Here is a 21,517-nt window from a genome sequence, read left to right as displayed (position 1 = left end):
GAATCATCCATCTGTTTAATTGCAGTGGCTAAATGTGATGACAGTGTTATTGATGAGGCAACTTAATTCCAACAGCTGATGAGGCCGGATCAACGAGTTGGTGAGAGTGGGAATGAATTGTAATGTGTATTCGGTGGCTCCTTTCATTTGTCTCAGGTGTTCACCCTTCAATAACAGAACTCTCCCCGTCTGCTTTCTTGAAACCCCCACCCCTTCTCCTCTTCATACCACACCTTCATTCCTCAACAGTAATCTCTTCACCCAAAGCCCTTTAAGTCACCATTAAGCCTCTATTCATTCTTACATAATGATCAAATTCATCCCAGTCCATTTACCTCCAAGGTTTAAGATTTACAAAGGATTAGAGGTTGAAAAATCAATTTGCTTGCTCTTGGATGTCAAGTAATCCAGTTTGGAGATATGTTGGCGCCACTGCAGTCTAATGGGCTGTGCACTACATGGTAGCTGGCATCAAATGTGACACCTTTGTTGAAATTCAAAGGCAAAGATATGCTAATATATGTCATTATTATTTAAATCCAGAGGGTAAGTTCTGCCATTATCCAGTGTATGTTGTAAGCATTAAAAGAAGTAGCCTTCGTCCAGTGATTTCAAATAGCAATTTAATGGCTTATGTGACATGCTGAACTTCAAACACCTGTTTCACACAGAAATATCTACAAAGTGAATACAGTATCACTGTATCGATGCGTTAACTGCAGCCATGGGGCTTTACCTTTCACTTTCAACATCCCTCAGAACAACGGAAACTTTTTCCCAGCCGGCAAAGTTGGATGCAAATTATATCTGACTGTAATCCTGGATCCTTCCCAAGCAAATGCATAAAGTTAATTGCCATAGAGAATGGGGCATATTTTTTGTCCTAATTTTCAGACTGCTGCGGGTTGTTTTATTGCCTATGACAGTGTCCATGAGGGTATGACTTTTGGAAGGTATAAAGGCCATTTTATTGGAAGACCATAAATCTCTGCAACCCAGCCTGGACACTTGGTACCATAGTTATAACAAGCTACATGGATTATCTCTGAACTAGCGCACATATAAAGGAAATACAGCACAAAGTAAAAGCAGAGTCAGAGTTTTCACAAAGAGGGCAAATAATTAGGAAATACAGCAAAACTGTGAAGTTTAAATTCATTGCATTAACAGCAAGAGGTTATTTAGACACTTGTGGTACATTATTTAATATTCACAACATAAAACTTAAGACATCGTGCAGGTAAAGACATGTTTATGATTAAAAACATGATAAATGTGCAGGACATGTAAGACATTTCAGGATCATGCATATATTACTGAATAGTTCATGTTGGAGGTGAAACAATTAGTAGATTCATCAGTCAGATCAACAGAGAATTAATCAGCAACTATTAATAACTTGTTTGATCATTTCAGTAATTTTTGAAGGAAAAATAGATTACATCTGTTTCTAGCTTCTCATTTGTGAGGATTTGCTGCTTTTCATTGTTTTATATAATTGTCAATAGAATATATTTCGGTTTTAGACTTTTGGTCGGACAAAACGAGGCATTTAAGGGTGTTGTCTCAGACTCTGGGAAACTAAAAACCATAATAACATAACAGGAGTTTCTGTATGTACCAACAAAAAGTGAGAGGATTCCTTATTCGATTTCATTGGCTTTGGTTTTAAATCAGAGTTACTGTTTTTGTGTTTTGTGGTGTTGCACAAGTAAAGTATATCGACGGACAATTTGGCTTTAAAAATCCTGAAATGCTATCATTATTTTAATAGATTTTATGCCTAAAGGCTGTAGTCGACTGTACATAAGGGACCTGGAAGTGTCTCATGTGTGCACAGCGTGTGTCTGTCAGTTAGCTTCAAGAAGGGGCAGGCTTTGATTTAGCAGAGATGAGGACGATTGACTCGCTCGATATGAGGCGAAAGCCTAGAGAATAACTGCTATTTGGAATTTCCACAAACTGCGTGAGCAAGGTGTTAAAAAGTTCAAATTTCTTGTTTACATGATGGAGTTCTTACTCGTTACAGAGAATGTTACCCCAAACGCCCATAACACTGGATAATTAGAGGATAGCTATGAAAAGATGCCCAGAGAGGGTTCCCAAGAGAGCTATATGATCTGCACATTTTACGATGGTACAGTGCAGGCGGGGCACTGTACTATGCGTTTGTGTAGAGGACGAAAGGCACAATGTGAACAACTGTTATAGTGTAAAGCAATGTTGACATTTTATAAATCACCATTGCGGAGAAATGCATTCTTTTGGATGGCAGTTAGTATTATAGTAATTGCAGTTTTTCCTCTTATTATTGCCTAGCTGAGAAAAAAAGGAAATTACAAGTTAAATGTACATAAGAATGGCTTTATGCATCATGCATATACAAACCCACAGGCTTTGATTTAGGTTCTGATATTCGCCGAGGAAAAATTAAACAGCGACAGATTAATGTCCACATGAATCTATATCTGTGGTAATTTACAAGACATAAGTAAATCTACAGCTTTTAAGTAAAGGTCTGTTTATTGTAAACCACATATGACTATGACACTTTTTATGATCCTTTTTCAAAAAAGACGGTCTCTCTCTCTGTGCCTGGAATGAATTATAGCGTTGACTTATTTATTCATAGTTTACCAGCGGTAGCATTTGCTGGTAGTCTACTGGGTCTGAGAAACCATTATAGCACGCATATGTGGTCAGCTTTTCCTCAGGGAATATACACGGGGTTTAAAGCGTTACGACAAACAAAGCAATGGGTTGACATGCCATCACAGTTTTGTTTGTTTTTTAATGAAGCCGCGTCTGTCAGGCGGCTTAAAAGAAATGTGCGCGGACGGCTCGGCTCTTTTGTTTCACCATGTGACACTTTACTGCTGCTGTTGACAAAACACTCCTTCGAAGTTAGTAATCTGTTTCATCTGTTTCATCTGTTTCGTAGGTGATCCTCATGTTGACAAAGTACTACGACTTCAACTCTGGCAGAGTAACAGAGAGTTCTTTATGGAGGTAAGATCTTCTGTCTGGTATTTTTACACATGATTTCAAATTGATTGTTTTAGAAATCTGCCACAGAAAATGACACATTACTTCTGTTTGGGGTCTCAGGGATCTGTAAAAAATGGTTGAATACAATGCTTTTTTATATGCTTTATGTCTGTGACTAATATTTATAGCACTTTTTATGCATCACTGAATTCCAAATAAGTTCATTTGGATTATTTTTTACATTATTTGGACTTTAATAACAGTATATTTATAAGAACTCTAACAGTAGTTTAAACCTAAACATAAGTAACGTCACTACTGTGCGTAAGATAACATAGTATACATTTATTTTGACTGACTTTTTGGCAGACAAAAGGATTATATATTTGGCCCATATAACATGTAAAAAATGAAATATTGTGGTTATTGTCTTATGTTGTTGCCTTCATTAAAGCAGTTATGAAAAATATTTTTATAATAACAAAGTATCAAATGACAAAGTGAAAGTGACAGATGTTTATAGTGAGTTTTCAGCTCATAGGGTGCTCCAGGGATGACGTATTTTTGTAGGCAAACAGGACTTTCCCTCGACAAAAAGCCAATAGGATTTTTCTATTGGGTTTTGGAGTAATGCGGAAAATAAACTCTGTGGCAAACAATATTTATGATACTTACACGTTTTGTGCCGTAATATGACCTCCACAAATGAACACCACTTTTATGATTTTTGTAGTGTGAATGCAATCTCCAGAAGTAAAAAGCCAACGTTATGCTATAGACGAACTACACCACGGTCACATGAGCGCGAGTTTACACAACGAGACTGTAAAGGCGGACAAGTCGGCTCATTGACGATTATTAGCTTCATTTAGCCACTTGTTAGCAACTGCCTTTTTTTAAAACACGTAAAAGCTTCAAAATTCACTAGTGGGGTATTTATTGATAGCGGGGCAGCGAAGCTGAAATATTCATAACAATTGTGCATTTTTCAAAATTGCTGCCAAATAAGCGCTAAATATTCAAAGATGTTATAAAAAAAACTGATTTTGTGAGTCTTGATGATTTCAAAGGTGTGTTCAAGCTGATTAGATCAGATGTCAGAAGATCACAGACAATTCTTTTTACATCTTAATTTTTTAAGGATGCTTTTTAACCTGAGAAAAATGTGGAAACCAAATAAAAGGATTATGGTAGCATGGTACCTTCATGGTAGAATGATAACCAATACACCTATAGAGGCGGTAAGATCTTCAGAGCTTCAGCTTTCCATCGCTATATTTCTGTTTTCTTTAGCAAATTGACAAAAAAGAAATTGACAGAGATATCGCTGGATAAAGTTCGGTCTTGCGCTGAGTAGCCACCAGTGTGTGTGTGTGTGTGTGTGTGTGTGTGTGTGTGTGTGTGTGTGGGTGAGGAGTTGAGCCCCGCTCTCGATGAAACACTAACACGGAGAGTAGAGGCCAGAAGCAGCTTGCCTATAAATGACACCAAAACAAAGCAGCATAATGTTTTTCTGTTCATTTAGCTAAGGCGCTGTGAAGGACACGCTTATAATGGCAGGGAAAACCCTGATGTTTCTTAGTTGAATACACATTTTGGCAAATTCCACAATATTCCGCAGTTTACAATTGATTCCATTTTTATTATCAAATTCTGCGATTCAGTCCATGTTTTCCTCAACGCGGAAATCACAGGGCCCTACAGAGCTTCATAACACATCAAAACAACACATACTGTAGCTGCAACGCATAACAACACAGCTTCATAACAATAGATAGCTTAAATAAAAAACACAACAACACGTTGCTTCATAGCAACACATAGCTTCATGAAAATACATAACTTAACACCTTGCCATTCCAGACTCTTTTTTTTTTGCCACATCATCTGAAAGCTGGGAACCTGAAGATTAATTAGAGGTGCAGCTCGGCACTGTGTGTCAAGTTGTTCTAATCATAAATCAGAAATAAACATGAATTAATTAATTCAAATAAATTGTGAAAGTGAATCAGGTCTTATGATGATATGAGTTTGTGATGGCCATTCCCATGCTCTTTTATGTCAGGTTTTATTTCTCAGGTTTTTAAAAAGCACCCTTAAAAAATAAAGAGGGAAAAAACATGTCTCTGATCTTTTGACATCTGATCTAATCAGCTTGAACACACCTTGGAAATCACCAAGAGTCATAAAATCATTTTTCTTTAACACTTTGGAATATTAAGTGCCTATTTAGCCGCCATCTGAAAAATGGCTGCCATGGCCCTCAGGCCCCTAATTAGTAGTGCCCTGATATCTATATCTTTGCAAAACATATTACCTAAATCTGTGCCAAATGTATTACAAAATGCACAGTTGTTGTGCTTAACTGCCCCGCTATGATGTATTTTATATCATAGAACAAAACGTTAAAATCTCTTAAGCTTGTTTTAACCACAGACCTTATTTCAGGCATCTAACCAAAAACCCATTCAAAAAAACGACTTTCAAACGAGGAAACAGGAAGTGCTGAATGCTAACTCCTTTTAGGACTCCTGCAGCACTCTATTGTACACAACCCACTGTACTCACTGTACACAACCTGCTCAACACCAAACGGCAGACAGACACAGTTAGTGACTAGCTGGTGAACATAGTGGAGCATTTAGCAGCGAAAGAGCCAGACATTCCCCTCAGGAGTTGGTAGAGACCAAAAACAGAGCTACAAGACAGTAAATATTGGACTTTTTCCATGCATGACACAACTCTAAACGAATGATGATTTTGCTCAATAACTGCTGGACATGTAAATAAAACAACTGTTTGCTAACAAGTTTGCCATATTAAAGGTTAGATAATGCCGAGAAACTAGCAAGAGTACACTAGATTTTAAAAAGGAGTCACTAAATCTAGCGAGAACGTTGCCAAGTCGGCTACACTGGCAGCCTGTACATTCACGTCTCCCTCCAAAGCCACTCCCCCAAAAATTGTCATTATCATGGCTATTGTTAGTACTCAAGCTGTCAAGCAAGAAGCTTGTGGAAGACTCCAGTGACTTGTAATGAGTGCACGGGCAGTGTGCGCGCAGGTAGGTAGGCAGGCAGGTAGTTAGCCCGTCCAATCATTTCACTCGGGCCGAATGAAATGATTGTACGGGCTTATTACAGTTCTGCTACAGCCATAGATACTGGAATTTTTTCTTTCTTCTTTTTGTCAGAGCATTTGTTTTATTAATTGCTGTTGGGATGTAAATATAATTTCAACAAATATAACAAAACATTTATTTGAACAACATTACCAACCTTACCTTTAACTCAAAAGGTGATGATATGTCAATGTTGGGTTTACAAATTGGTTCCACTGTCCCCAAGCGGCCAAAAAAATCTGTTGTTGCAATTTGCAAACCCAATTTCTGGCAAAGGGAAATGACTGCATCTTAAATACTTTTCTGGGTTTTAATAAGGTCATAACAAAAGAAAAACATGGGGTTGATTTTGCAGTTATTATTATTCATTTTACACAAACAGCATTGGGGCCTGTGGGTCTCCAAACATCAAGGAAGTAGATCCAATGTCATCAATTCACAAATAATGAATAATGACATATTTCCTGAATGCTCTTTAACACTCTGAAAACAAAAGATCCAATAAAAATATATAAAAATCCAGGAATCCACAATTTTTTATTTTATTTCATGCAGTATAAAACATTTAAGTGCTGCTTGTTTCTGAAATGTCACCAAGCATTTGAGACCAACATCTATTTAGGTGACAATTCATATAAAGACATCCAAAATGAAGTGACATTTTTGGAGGACATTTGATATTTTTGAGTATTAGTAGCTTTTTTTTCAGCCACCAGACAAATATGCCCTCCAATCCTCCACGTGATTTCAAAAACACGAAAATCACAAACATTAAATTACGTTTTCAGCCCAAAGCATCAATAATAATAATGATGATAATCCCCTCTCCATGTATGCCACACAGGATACTCTTGTTTATTTTGATAATTAAACAAATCTCCATTCATCTAGCAAATTGCTTCATGACTTCTGCTGTTGCAATTTTCTGCTTGCCTGATATGCTTAATGATACCATCAGCATCTTAACTAGTAGGTGTTTCTCCACTCTACTTTGCTCTCCTCCGCAGCCTGTTTACTTTGTCCTTATAATTGAATTTTAGGTCAACTGATTATGGGACCACATACGAGAAACTTAACGAGAAAGTCGGGCCAAAAACCATCCTGAGCTACTTGTACGTGAGTCCGAACAACAAAAGGAAGGTAAGTCTCCAGATGCATCTCGTGAAAAAATCCTGCCCGTATTGAATAAATCTGTCAATTATTATCGCTGTGTAGCAGAGTTTTTATCATTTTCCCGACATAGCAGCTCTACAGAAGTCTGCAGCGTGTGTCTGTTCCAAGCGGCGCCTCGCACAAGTACACATAAGCCCTGTGGAATGGATGCTGTCAAGGTGGGCCACTGATTCCCCCGTCTCCTTTCTTATCTCGTCTCAGATCATGTTACTTACCGACCCGGAGGTGGAGAACAGCCTGCTCATTAGCCTTGACGAGGGGGCGACCTATCAGAAACACAGCTTAGCCTTTGATATCCTCAGCCTGCTTTTTCACCCCGAGCAGGAGGACTGGATCCTGGCTTACAGCCACGACCAAAAGGTAACGTGTAGCTGTCAGGTGGCATGAAATAGTTGGAATAAAAACTGAAACAGTGACAGGAAAAAATAAAAAAATCTCTGGCTGCTGAATAAGGGCTGTTGTGCAGGGTTCACTTGCTGCTTATCATGCACACGTTCGCTCGCTGCGAGTGTTCTGCCAGATTGTTGCTCTATCCCATTATATATCACCAGCCTGTTGGGTCACAACAAAATTAATACTTCTATAAAATGATACAAAACATAGGCGGTTGTCACGGTCAAAAGCATTCATTTTGATAATAGCGGCTAGCTTTCAGGACACGGCCTTTATGAGCAGAGACATCTGCCACTTAAGCCAAGGCTGCAGTTGCCGAAATAGAGGCAGCTGATCACCTGCTCCCCCTAAACAAGTCATAAGGTCTCGCTGCAGACTCTTACTCTGAATGGATGATGTCCCAGACAACACAGGGGGAAAGTTAACAAGGAAGACACGCACACAAAATCCACAAGCTCACACGCAAACACACAATTGCGAGCATAAACACGCACCCTCCATTACGCCGTGTGAGAGCCCTGCTGTCTGCTTTACTCAACACCACAGACATCAAACTCGGCCTTCCCAGGCTGCTATTGCAAGACTTGATTTTCCGAGAGAAAAACAGTCAAGGTCTGAGAAGTGAGATAAATGGTGCAGGGAGGAAGATGAAAGCTTAGCTGAGGACCGTCGACGGGTCAAAATAGAGACGCTGTAGAGAAGTTTGCCTTCAGGTCATTCTGTACGTCTTTGTAAAACTAAATTTAATCGGTTTTTTCCCTTTTAACTGCCGAAATTAATCTTACGTAGGTTTCATTTTACATTTATTGATTGTCTGTCATGTCTTTTTAAAAGTTTAAAGCTCTTAGATAAGTGAAAATGATGTTGCTTATCCTTGTAAAGCTCCGAGCTTAAGATGCTTGCAGCTCGATCATTATGGCAAGATGACAGGCCTTCTGAATACTTGGACATAAGTCCAGCTTTGCAGTAAAAAAAGAAGTCTAATGGCTTTATGGAATAAAAAGACTACAATGACAGTTAAATGAGTGATTTTATAACACCAATTAGGCTGATATCCTGCTGAGTTACGAAGGAGACACCATTTGTCTGCCCCCCACCCTCTCCCCCCTTCCCTCTTTTCCCAGGCATCAGAACGAATAATCTTCACTGTTTTCATTTTTTATTTTTTTCTGGCTTCACAGTATCGCTGTATTTTTACAGGAACTGATGGATTTTCTCATCACTGATGCATGTTCAGCAAGTATGCACTCAGTAGCGCAATATTCAAAACAACATCAACACATTGGCGCCACAAAGTCAACAAATCTTGACAGCTGCTTGATAATACAGTTAGACATACATCAGGAAACAATTCTCTTGGATATTCAGACTTAGAACATTATTCTTTATGCTGTAACTCATTTGGTTAATGCATTCCTCTCATTTTTCAGCTCTACGTCTCCGTCGAATTTGGGAGGAGATGGCAGCTTGTGCACGACGCCGTCGTCCCCAACAGATTCTACTGGTGAGATCAATAATCAGTCATTTGCAGAGGGTTTGTCTTTCTGGGAGAGATATGCTGCAATATCGCCACATATTTTGATATGCTCCAACAACACTATGAATAATAGACGAGCAACAGAACAATTATACATTAATTAATTAAAATGTATGCATTTTTGGCATTCTGTTCACAGCAGTAGAACAGAAGGGGAAACGCCTTCACTGTACATATTTACATGCAATATGTTCATTTACATGTATAGTTTTGCTGAACTTGTTAACAAGTTTTTGCAGATTCTGGATACTGACATGGTAGAAACACGAGTACTGACTCCTACTGCATTAATATTGCATGTTGCTGATCAGTCAGCAGCTTATTTGCAGTAACATCAACACAAACATTCATGTTATTGCGTCAGATTTGAACTTAGTAACAAGTTGAGTGTCAAGTGTACTTTTAAGAAATATGAAGTTTTAAAGACGCTAAATGCGAGATTGGGAGCCTATTCTATTGCCTCCGCGTGGCTCTCAACATTGCGACAGCTGAGCCGGCAGCTCATAGCTAACGGGGCTAACAGTGAAAACAAAGGCAACACTGCTGACAGAGCAAACAGTGTTAACCTGAAGGGGAACCGGAGGTCGGGTGTTACGCTTCCACGATGGCGCCGTCGGTCGGGATGATAATGGAGTAGGCGTATTAAGTAGCATAAAATGGAAGTACCCAAGTAAAGTGCAAATACCTTAGAATTGGACTTAAGTACAGTACTTGAGTAAATTAACTTAGTAACTTTCCACCACTGATTACAGTAAAAATGTATTAAATGACATGGCACATTTTAATCTCATTGCTTTTATTATTGAATGCCAAACTAAGCTATGTTTTTAGGGAGGAATATCTTTTTTCTTTTCTTTATCAATTTTAACATTATACACTAAGCATCTCGTTTACATATACTGATTAATATTTCATCTGCTGAATGGATACTGCTCATGAAATATTGAATATTTATTGAATTAAATAATACAGCGTTACAAATCGAATCATACCCAATCACATCAGTTTGTAATGTATTTAGTATGATACCTGATGTATAATGCACAAAACCAGCTCTAATGGTGTGTCAGAGAGCTTCTAGGTGTCTTTCAGAGTGCTTTAGTGGTATATTAGCTGCCGGCTGCTGCTACAGGGCTTATGGCCCAGGATAAATGTTTAATTTATAATGGTTTTTATGGTTGTTGGCTCCAGAAGGCCTTTCACACATAGAACTAAAGAAGCAGAACCACCGATTAATCAAGGAGGTTGCAGTGACCTACAGTACATGGTTGTGCAGCTTTTGCATTGGTCTGGGAAAATACAATGACCCAACACATTAACAACAATATTACAGTAAATAAAAATCACATTAGTGAAGCGGTGATGACTAAGTAGACAAAACAAAGGCTAACTCTTGTTTAATGAGGCTGATGTTTTTTATCATCAAAGGGAAGGCAGATGTATGACACATATCTCATGGGGTTGGGGAGTAATCTATAACCTCCACAAGAGTTAGTGACTCTCTACTTATGTATGGTTAGTTATGTTATTTATTCTGTCATGCATATACAAATGTGAAAAAAACTAATCCGAAATGAAGGACACATTAGTAAAAAAGTTTAGCCCCTCAATCATCACATAATGGGCAATAAAACATGATCAATCATCTTCAGTCTCACCTAAATCACGTAACAAACAAAGCCCTTTCTCTTCAGGGAAACAATTAAACTTTTCTCTGTAGCTAATGGTAATGCATCCGAGCCTGTGCACACAGAGATCTTTGACTTTCAGTTCAATTCTGCTTGGCATAAGGCTCCACACTGTGAGAGAATATGTTCTTAATTTAGGAGTAAGGAACAATCTGCACTGAGCTTCATAACTATTAAGCTGAAACCTGTTTTGAAAATAAATGAATCATACCAAATAAATATTTTACCTCGCTAACCCAGGGATGTCAATGCAAAAATATCTTTCTAGTGAAATGATGCCCTCTGAGAGCTGAGAGCTGATTACTGCGTTTAAGAGGCTGTATCGGGCTCAGTTTTAAAGCTAGAGTGAAGCTATGCAACTAGAAAAACCTAAGGAATCCATTGGTACCAACCAAAACTGACATGGCCATATTCACACGGGTCCCTTCACCTCTGACTTCAAGATATGTGAATGATAATGGGTTCTATGGGTACCCACGAGTCTCCCCTTTAAAGACATGCCCACTTTATGCTAATCCCATGCCTATTCTAAAAATGGTGTATTTGAATATTTCTGCATACTGGGGTCCCTCAACAGTCTTGGAATTGCATAAAATTGGGTATGACTGGAAAGCTGAGACTCTTGTGGATCCAATGAGCTCAACAGTATCCATGTGTGATGCTGTTAGTCAAATGCAATTCTTGCAGAAATCTCCAAATGTCAAAAGTTTTTGATACCAAATAACAGCATGGCTTTTTCTATGGTATTTTGATAAATTCTTGAGCGGTAAAAAATGGTTAAATTTAGCACCAAATCTGTTAACAAATGATATCAACACAAAATTTGCTGCAACATCTTATGAGACATAAGCATGGGAATGGCCATCATATATTTCCATCATAATGTTCTAAGCCCTTTTACACTTTCACAATGTCTTTTAATGAATAACTTAATTACTTAATTATTAATTCATATTTATTACAGATGTATGACTAAAACAACTTGACACACAGTGCTGCATCTCTCAAATTAATCTTTAGGTGTCCAGCTTTCAGATGGTGTATATCACTTCTATGTGGCATATACTCTTGACCTGCTGTCTCTGCCTAAAGACCCCCTGTACCCCACCATAAAAGAGACAAAAACTGGTCTATGGTGAGTCTCTTAGGGTTAAGGCATATTCACAAGTCATCTATAATATTTACAGTTTGAGTCTATATGCTAATTGAGGACAATGGCGTCTGAGATTTCTTTTGCATCATCCTGAAGTTACTAGATGATCAATCAAAAACCTAATTTTTGATGTTCCCATATGCACTTCCTTTTTATCTTCGAGGAAATAAGTCAACCAAAACATGCCAGAAAAAATAACCTAAAAACCCCCGCTCCCCACGCCATTAGAGATCAAGTATGAAAGAAATTTCTTTCATCACCTCCTGCACTGCTCATCTTATGTGAAAAAATCTGACAAACATGATTTACAAAAGCATGTTAACAGCCACCCTCGCTAGGCAGACGTGCTGGTATGTGTTAGTTATGGGAGAACACTGTGTAACATTGCAGGGGTTTATTTAAGAGCAAGCGCTGCTGTTCACTGATAGAATTGGATGAAGTATTTGACAGAAAGTCCATTAAAAGAGATGGAGCTGTGAGGCAATTACAGAGTGCTGAGGGAAGCAAGATGGGGGCTTTTTATATTATAGTTCAGACACGGTATGGAAAATGAGAAGAAACCCATCTTCTGTCACAACAGCTGCTATTAATACAACAAGTGGTCACTCCTGTCGCTCGGTACGTCATGAAGAATCTCTATTGGAAGTGAATGAAATGGCTAAGTGCACCTTACCCATAAAGTGCAGTACAGGTCAAATGTCCGTCAGGCCAATATTTATAGATAAGGTTGTTGTATTAACGCTTCTGAGAGAACCGTAAAGATCACATCTGTATTTCCCATACCCTCTTACAAATTCAAAATGAAAATCTAATGTAAGCCACAAATATTACACTTCTGATAACAGAAAAACAGAAACTAGTGCTGCGAGCTAAATGCATTTATAATGTGAACAGTTTTCTCAATTTTCTTTGTTTTTGTTATAATTATTTACACAGCATCACTTTATGAAATATGCCTTGGGATAACAGCAAAATGGTTGATAAAGCGTTTCGCCTCGATGCCTTATTAAGCCACCTGATTCAACATAAATAACAAGAAAGATAAAATTACAAGACAAATGCTTTGTAACCAAGCCTACTACAGTATATGCACAGGCACTGCATACTGCATAACCATAACTCCCAACCTACCGTCCCTATAAATCTGAAGGATCACAAGATGATAAAATGGATAAGAAAGCAAAACACGGGCGCCTGGGTTAACTCAGTTGGTAGAGCGGGCGTCCATGTATCAAGGCTTGGTCCTGACCGCGGCGGCCCGGGTTCGAATCCGGCCTGTGGCCCTTTCCGCATCCACTCTCTCTCTCTCCCCCCTTTCAAGACTCTATCCACTGTCCTCATTAAAAAAAATTTAAAAAAATAACTTTAAAAAAAAAAAAAAAAAAAGAAAGCAAAACATACGATTCTGTTTTACAAAAAATAATTACTCTACATTTTCTTTCATTATTAGTAAAATACCAGATACTTTAACCCCTCCAGGACTGGGTTGCACCAGCTATTCATAAATTAAATTAAGTCCTCCCTATAGTAACAGCCTTTTGCAAATGTCAGATATATCGACCATATTTCATATTACTCTTCAATCTACATGGCTAATACAACGTTAGTTTTATCAGTTAATTCAGTTAGACACGCAGCAGTCACAGCTGGCAGTTAACTACTGTGTGTCCATTTTTAGAAACAGCTAATCTCTATGCACCCCATTTAAATTTAAATGCATAAATCTCCACTTGCATTATAACTGGGTTAAGTTTGACCCTATGAAGAGCTGCAACCATCTCCTTGAGGTGGAAAGGTTTTTAAAAGGCCTTCTAAAAAATTTAAAAATAAAAAATTATAAAAGAGCTATCCAAGATGGAAAAACATCAGTCTTTGGTTAAATAATTTATATTAAAACTCATGTTTTGAACATGCCATTAGCTGTGATAACGTTTAACAAACAAGAAGGTTGGGAACCACTGATCTAAATATGGGCATGTGATATAATTATTAATGTACACAATATCATCAATAATGCACACAAAGTCATTATTAATGTACACAATGTTAGTATTAGTGCACACATTGTAATTATTAATGCACATGTCATTACTCATGCGCACAATGTCATTATTAATGCACACAATATCATCGTTAATGCACACATTGCAATTATTAATGGACACATTGTCAGTATTAATGCAAACATTTTAATTATTAACGAACACTATGTCATTATTAATGCACACAATATCATTAGTAATGCACACAGTGTTATTATTAATGTACACAAAGTCATTATTAATGCATGCAGTGTTATTATTAATGTATGCAATGTCGTTATTATTAATGTACGCAATCTCATTATTAATGTACACAAAGTCCATATTTATGTACACAATGTCATTATTAATGCAAATATTGCAATTATTAATGCACACAATATCATCATTAATGCAAATATTGCAATTATTAATGGACACATTGTCATTATTAATTTACACAATATCATCATTAATGCACACATTGCAATTATTAATGCACACAATGTCATTATTAATGCGCACAATATCATCATTAATGCACACATTGCAATTATTAATGCACACAATGTCATTATTAATGCACACAATATCATCATTAATGCAAATATTGCAATTATTAACGCACACAATGTCATTATTAATGCACACAATATCATCATTAATGCAAACACTGCTATTATTAATGGACACATTGTAATTATTAATGCCTACATTGTAATTATATATGCACACAATGTCATTATGAATGCACACAATGTCATTATTTATGCACACAATGTCATTATCAATGCACACAATGTCATTATTAATGCACACAAAGTTATTATTAATGCACACATAGTAATTGTTAATACACACAATGTCATTAATATCATTAACGGACACTTTGCCTGAAGCAGAAACCTAATATTTCCTCCATGTTTGTTATAATGTTACAGGTCCAGACTAGGTTTAGACAAAGAGCAAGGAATGATTCACCTGGAGATCATCGTCTCTGACGGACGTGAGTAATATAATGGTGTTACCTTGGCAACACAGAAATGTAGATTTGTCAACATTTTAAACAGATTTCACATCAAGTTTTGCAACATTTGCTGTAATTCCTAAACCCCAAAAATGAGAGAGAGCTTTTTTCCTTTTTGCTGTACTAAAACTTGCCTCCTCATCTGAATTGGCTGCATGGAGACTCCTCATACGATTAAGCTAATTCATTTTTCAAGGGCCGGGCTGTGACTTGGCTCTTTTTATTGGCCACGGTGCAGAGAGGGGGAACTTCCATAAGGCCTTGTGTGTTAATGCCCTGTCCCTGGGGAGACTGCCTCATTTGGCTGATGCTAACACACTGGGACAGCTCTCTCTCTCTACTTTGTCTATTAGTGAGAATAAGGATTGGCCTCCAAAATTTTGCCTCTATGGCTCACTTAATACCATAAGCACAAGCTAAACCTTGATCGTGGACTTCAGAAGGTTGTTTGTTTTTCTCTTTGTTATATTCTTAGCACTCATTTCTTGCTTACCCACAGGGTCACAGTACATAACTTGTAAACTTCAGAATTGCTCTGATGGAAACAAGGGCAAGCCTTTCCCTGGATTTATCATCCCCAATTCCCTGGTGGTTCAGGATGAATACGTTTTCATCCAGGTGGGTTTTTTATTACAAGGTCTGGCTTCATTAAAGGACAATTAAAAGCTGTAAAACCACTGCATTCAATCGCATCTTAATGTACAGTCATGTTTTTCATTAACTAAAAGGGGCCATTATCCTGGGAAAGGATGGCATGAAATTGAAATCACGATGTTTTGTATTATACTACAATTCCACTCTGCCGTAATGCACAATATCCTAATTAGTAGCAAACCCAGAGAGGTTTTTGATGGTGGCTTAAATTGTTTGATACATGCTGCTAGCAATCAGTGGGCACAGTGAAGTTTATGAATATTTACCTGCAATGTGATTGAACTGCAAATTGCGTTATATTGCTTTTCCAGGTGCCAGTAGGTGGCCAGTCTGTCCATTATGTGTCTTATAAAAGGAGCGCTTTCTACCCAATGAAGCTTCCCAAGTACACTCTGCCGAAGGTAAGACCGCTGGAGGAAAGGGACGCAGTGTTTGGTGAGTTGAGCACACGCAGAGGAACAAGCAGCAGAACAAGTGCAGCATTCATATCACTGTGAAACACTTTGTTTACTTCTTCAGGCTGTTTTGGGGTATCATAATGACTTGGTGAGGGTAGATTTTAAGTACTGCTGTTCCCAGTTAGTCATAATGTTTGCTGACAAATCCATTAAATTGTTTTCCCCACATTATTATCCTCCTGAAAATTCATTCAGTTATGCATAATTACATCTTTAGATCTTGTGTTTATTTAAGACCCGTGCATAGTTTTTAATCAGTTGCCCTCTTGTCTGCATCAACAGATATTTACTTTAAAAAATTAAATGTGGAGTTGCACAGTTTCCCCCCACAACTCCAAAGGGAACTTTTTGAAGCAGAAAAGTCCATTTGCATTTGCACAAAAACAATGTGCTGCACTGAATCCCATTTGCTAAAAGCACAGCGGGGTGGCTTAGTGGTTTTAGAGACCGTGTCACAACAACAGGAGAGATTTAGTGCCTGCAGTGTGTTGTTTCGATCAGCCTATCCATCCATCCATCCATGTACGGGTCAAAATCTCCTTGAGAAGGACACACATCCGTTACCTCGCCTCATTCTGGAGAAGGGATTTTGTAAAAGTAAATGGAGCATGTCTTCATTTTAGGACTTCCTCGACCAAAGAAATTCTTTGTCGACTAACACTAATCTATTATTTGATTTAATTGACAGATCTGTGAAACTTAGGAAATTAGTCATTCAGCATGAAAAAATCTCACTAAAGGAATCCACAGCATTTAAAAGAAATCCTGTTATCACTTCTTCTAACCAACCAATATTTTCCATACGGACTGCCTATATAAGCTGGGTTATACCAATATTATAGATTGTATCTTTTTATTTTTTTATATGTGTAAATAAAGAAAGGAAGAAAGAAACAAACCAAAACAACCGATTGGTCGACTAATCCACTAAGGGGGGTAGCTCTGGAGGTCTAATCGCTGCTGATCCGGACTGAATGATGTCCAGAAGTGATGAATCGTTAGCTTCGCTGCTTGAGCTCTGTGGCCACTAAGGGCACATTAATATGCAGATTCACACTTTTTTGTTGAATCCATTCTTAAAACCTTGTGGGCATCCAGAGTACTCATGAATTTCATGTATTTAGGATTTGCAGATAATCAGCACAGATGACAGCCAGGTGGTGGCGGCGATTCAGGACTGGCACCAGAACGACTCCTACAACCTGTACATGTCTGAGTCCAGAGGGCTGTTCTTCACCTTGATGCTGGAGGACGTTGTGAGCAGCGGAGGACCGGAGGGGAACATCATGGTAGACCTCTATGAGGTAGGCAGCGACGGTCATCCTTTTACATGTTTTCATGTTATTCAGGCATGCTGGACCAACTCAAATCACTGGCCTGGGTTTAGAACTGCTGCAGTTTCTAGGACAATGTGTTGTGTTCACTAATGTTTACTATCTAATCAATCGGTTGCCATGCAACATAATAATCAGTGCAATTATACATGCAAAATTATTTTCCATTAAGTGCAATTCTATACTCATGCCTACATATTCTTCTGTATGAGTGCTGGAACATAATCTTGGATTAATTTATTTTACATTTAATCAACTAACAAATCAATCAGCGATATTTTTGATAATCAAGTAATCATTTAAATCACAAATCAAACAAAAATGCCAACCATTCGCTTGGTCCAAGTTCTCAGATTTGCTGCTCAAAGTTGAGGATTTGCTTTTTTATCTGATTTGTATCGTTGCAAATTGATTACCTGACTATAATATTTCCGTCTATTGTCAAGACAAGAGTGGGGCTGCAACCAACGATTATTTTCATTCAAATATTTTTTTTTTATTTATTGATTAATCGTTATGTCTATAAAATGTCAGAAAATAGTGGAAGTTGCCCATTGTAATTTCCTAGAGTCGAATGTGATCAGGTCAAAAGATGCCTTGTTTTATCCAACCCACTTGTTTTATCAGTCCAAAACCCCAAATTGTTCAGTTTACAATAACGTTAAGACAAGGACAAGCAGCAAATCCTCACATTTGAGAAGCTTTTTTATGTTATTGTTGCTTGATAAATGACTTAAACAATTAATTGATTATCAATATAGTTGCTGCTTTAATTTTCTGTCGGTCGACTAATTGTTTCAGGTCTAAACGAGAGAAGAAACTTGGAAGAGCTGACATTATGTTCTTAGGATTTAATGCACATTTTTAACTATGTTCTGACTAGGGCTGACCCGAATGCTCCGAAGCTTCACAGCTTTGACTGTTGCCATGGTAATCGGCCTCCAAATCAGTATTTGAATGCTTCTTTTGTTTTTTGTTTTTAATAATATAATCATATAATTATTACTGAAACGGGGGAGATAAAGACCGACAGACAGAAGAACATGTCAGCCTGCTGCGCCGCGCCGTGAAGCTTTGAATACCTTTGAATATTTCTCACCGTAGCTTCGTAGAAAATGGTATTTGGGGTAGCCCTAGTTCTGAAACTGTAAAATATTGGACAGAATATTACAATAACGGATATAATACTCAGTTATACACTTAGCTTTATTCATCAATTCTCTCACATTCACAATTTAGAGTCTCTAGTCCACCTAACTTTCTTGTCTTTAACCATGAAGAAACTTGAAACTGTGTCTATAAGAGCACCATACAAATTTAAATTCCTGATTTGGGAGCTTGAACAATAACAAAGAGACTCTGACAAGTAAAGTACCAACAGAAAGCCTAAAACTTTGCTCGGAGTTAATCTCGACTTTCTTCCGTGCTTTCCTTAAGTGTACCCCGCTGTGCTCAGATGTCTTGGATGTCCTCACCATAATGGAACAGATGTTGGTACATTGCATTTCATTCTGCTGCATCTTAGTGTCGCCCTCATATCCACTTCCTGCCTGCTTTTATTATCTTATTCATGGGACATTATTGCACAAATAAACATTGAGGTTCAGTCTTCAGATAGCGGACCATGTATATACAAGTTTAATGTCACCTAAAGCCCATAGTCACAATGCAGGCGAAATAACAGCATAAGCTTGTGCCCTGAACATGTTGTATCTGTGTTGACAGATGTGCTATGAAGTTCGCAGTGACTGCACATGTATGCATCACTTTAGATTATCCTCATCTGCAGCCAGCAGTAAAAGCATCACATTGTTACAAACACACACCTAAGATAGCCGTCAGCATTGGTTACTCTCGCTGCTCACTGACCTCCACACACACATATTATGTGTAATGTTTAATATGGAGAACTTATAAGCCGGTTCAGAGAATCGGGATGGAAGGGGAGGTGTTTGACGATAGAGGTTGGATGTCGAGGAGTTGCTGCCCGTTCACTGGCCAGAGCCCTCAGCACACTGGGCTTTGAAGGGGAAAAAGAGGACTGAGGGGACCACCAGCGCAGCGGGAAGAGCCTCTACATGGCTGAAGAGAGAACAACCCTGGGTGCGAAGTGGTTTGTTGTTGCCAGCTGGACACAAGAAGGGATCTGATCAGCCTCTGCTGGGTCGCCCGAGGGAGGGAGTATGATGTTGAAACACCCGATGATCCCATGTCTCCAGCAGCATCACAAGATGTTTTTTTTACTCACCTATGTCCAGAAGTATTTATCTGCAATGACCAGCAGAAGACATGAAATGGTGATTCCTCTTTTCACAAAGATGTGTGCTCTTTAAAAGGAAGAAAAATGTGAATAGCTGCACATGAGAGTCTGCATCTCTGTGCACAGAAGAAGAAATATCTCAGGGCTGCGCCATATGTTGTTTTGATTCAGCAGAGTCCTACAGATGGTCCAAAATAGTGCTCCCTGTCAGAAAAACTAGCACTTTAAGACATCTCTTCCTCTCCGATCTAGGCCTTCAGCTTTACTTAAGCCTGAATAATTTACGGTTATTTTTTTTTCCTCCCTTTTTTGTTATTTTTCCCCCTACCGCTCTCCGTCTCTCATGTTCGCAGGTTGCCGGGATTAAAGGGGTGTTCCTGTCAAATAAAGTTGTTGAGAACCAAGTGAAAACTTATATCACATACAACAAGGGGAGAGACTGGCGTCTTCTTCAGGCTCCAACAACCGATCTCCAGGGAAACAAGGTTTATTGTGAACAAGTAAGTGGGCCACTGACAAGAGATAGATTCGGTTATTTGGATTTCCATTATGTTCTCAAAAAATACTACACTGGATCATGCCATGCTGTGGTCAAAGAGTGCAAATAAATGCGAATCACATCAACACAGCTCAGAATATGTCAGTAACTGAAGAGACCTTTCGATTGATTTAACATACTGTCACTCACAATTTTGTCCAATTTATATCTATATTAGGTAAGGTCTGTAAGGTAACACTTTTTTATCTTCAATCATCAAAAATATATTATTTTCACAATCAAATCTAAATACAATATAAACAGACATTCAACAATCAAATCAACAATCCCAAAATGTGCTGAAGAAATAAATTAACCAAAATATACCACAACTGAAAAATAAACCCACCCACAAGCTTATAACACAAACAAAAAATCAATCCCCTTAAATTAATGTACTCAAAATAAAACGAACCCCAAAATTAGAAACCAATAATTGAAACTAATAGTACTTAGTATCAACCAAGTAAACTCAAAACCCCAGAAAAATAAAATAAAACCAAATAATTAACTACATAAGAAAAACAAAACTCTTAAACCATCATGAGAAGACAAAAACAAGAGAAACCAAACCCCTGTAATCATACCCTAAATCAAAATCACGGCCCACGACGCCCTGCTCTGCACTGCTCTCATGACCGACGGCGTCATCATGGAAGCGTAGCACCCACCCTCCGATTCCCCCTGAGGCTAATTGTCAGCACTTTCATTGTCACGTCATTGTTTGCAGTGTTAGTGTTGTTAGCACCGTTAGCTGCAAGCCGCCGGCATGTTGTCACCATGTTGAGAGCTGTAGAGAGGCAATAGAAATGCTCCCAATCCCGTATTTATTACTGTAGCGTACTGTATACTATCGGTTTAAAAGCCGCTAAGAGGCTGAAATAGGCTCTATACTGTGTGACTCGCTCCAAAAAGTCCAAAATTCCAGATGTGTTTTACTGTTTATTAAATTAAAGGAATACAAACAATAACGCTGACTGGAATAACTAAACGTGAAGTGATGGTCAACAGAAAATATCCGAGCCTATCTCACCCTCTTTGTCTGACTCCCGTAGTCACAGTGAACAGGTAATAATAGGTGAAACCACACCCCTGTGTCAATTACCGGAAGTGATGATAACCAAAAGAACGCGTGTAGGGATAGTTTTAATGCACTGAAGTGCAGTACAGAA

At 38.2% G+C, this 21,517-nt stretch overlaps 2 protein-coding genes across 2 annotated transcripts in view; one reads left to right on the top strand and one right to left on the bottom strand.

Annotated features, from left to right (window-relative positions):
* The window catches only part of LOC141773925 (VPS10 domain-containing receptor SorCS3-like), a 242,980-nt gene that overhangs the window by 141,426 nt on the left and 80,037 nt on the right, over positions 1-21,517 (bottom strand). The gene's annotated exons all lie outside the window — the stretch shown is intronic.
* LOC141773926 (VPS10 domain-containing receptor SorCS1-like) overlaps positions 1-21,517 on the top strand; it is a 62,103-nt gene that overhangs the window by 15,446 nt on the left and 25,140 nt on the right. Inside the window, exons 2-10 of the mRNA XM_074646100.1 lie at positions 2,942-3,009; positions 7,150-7,249; positions 7,484-7,642; positions 9,106-9,179; positions 15,016-15,080; positions 15,601-15,719; positions 16,067-16,156; positions 17,338-17,517; positions 20,161-20,307. Coding sequence (XP_074502201.1) covers positions 2,942-3,009; positions 7,150-7,249; positions 7,484-7,642; positions 9,106-9,179; positions 15,016-15,080; positions 15,601-15,719; positions 16,067-16,156; positions 17,338-17,517; positions 20,161-20,307 — 1,002 coding nt within the window. The remainder of the gene's footprint in view (positions 1-2,941; positions 3,010-7,149; positions 7,250-7,483; positions 7,643-9,105; positions 9,180-15,015; positions 15,081-15,600; positions 15,720-16,066; positions 16,157-17,337; positions 17,518-20,160; positions 20,308-21,517) is intronic.

The sequence above is a fragment of the Sebastes fasciatus genome, chromosome 9, assembly GCF_043250625.1.
Source record: "Sebastes fasciatus isolate fSebFas1 chromosome 9, fSebFas1.pri, whole genome shotgun sequence".
NCBI lineage: Eukaryota > Metazoa > Chordata > Actinopteri > Perciformes > Sebastidae > Sebastes > Sebastes fasciatus.
The sequence above is the reverse complement of the archived record's forward strand: the minus strand, read 5'-3'. Positions and strand labels throughout refer to the sequence as shown.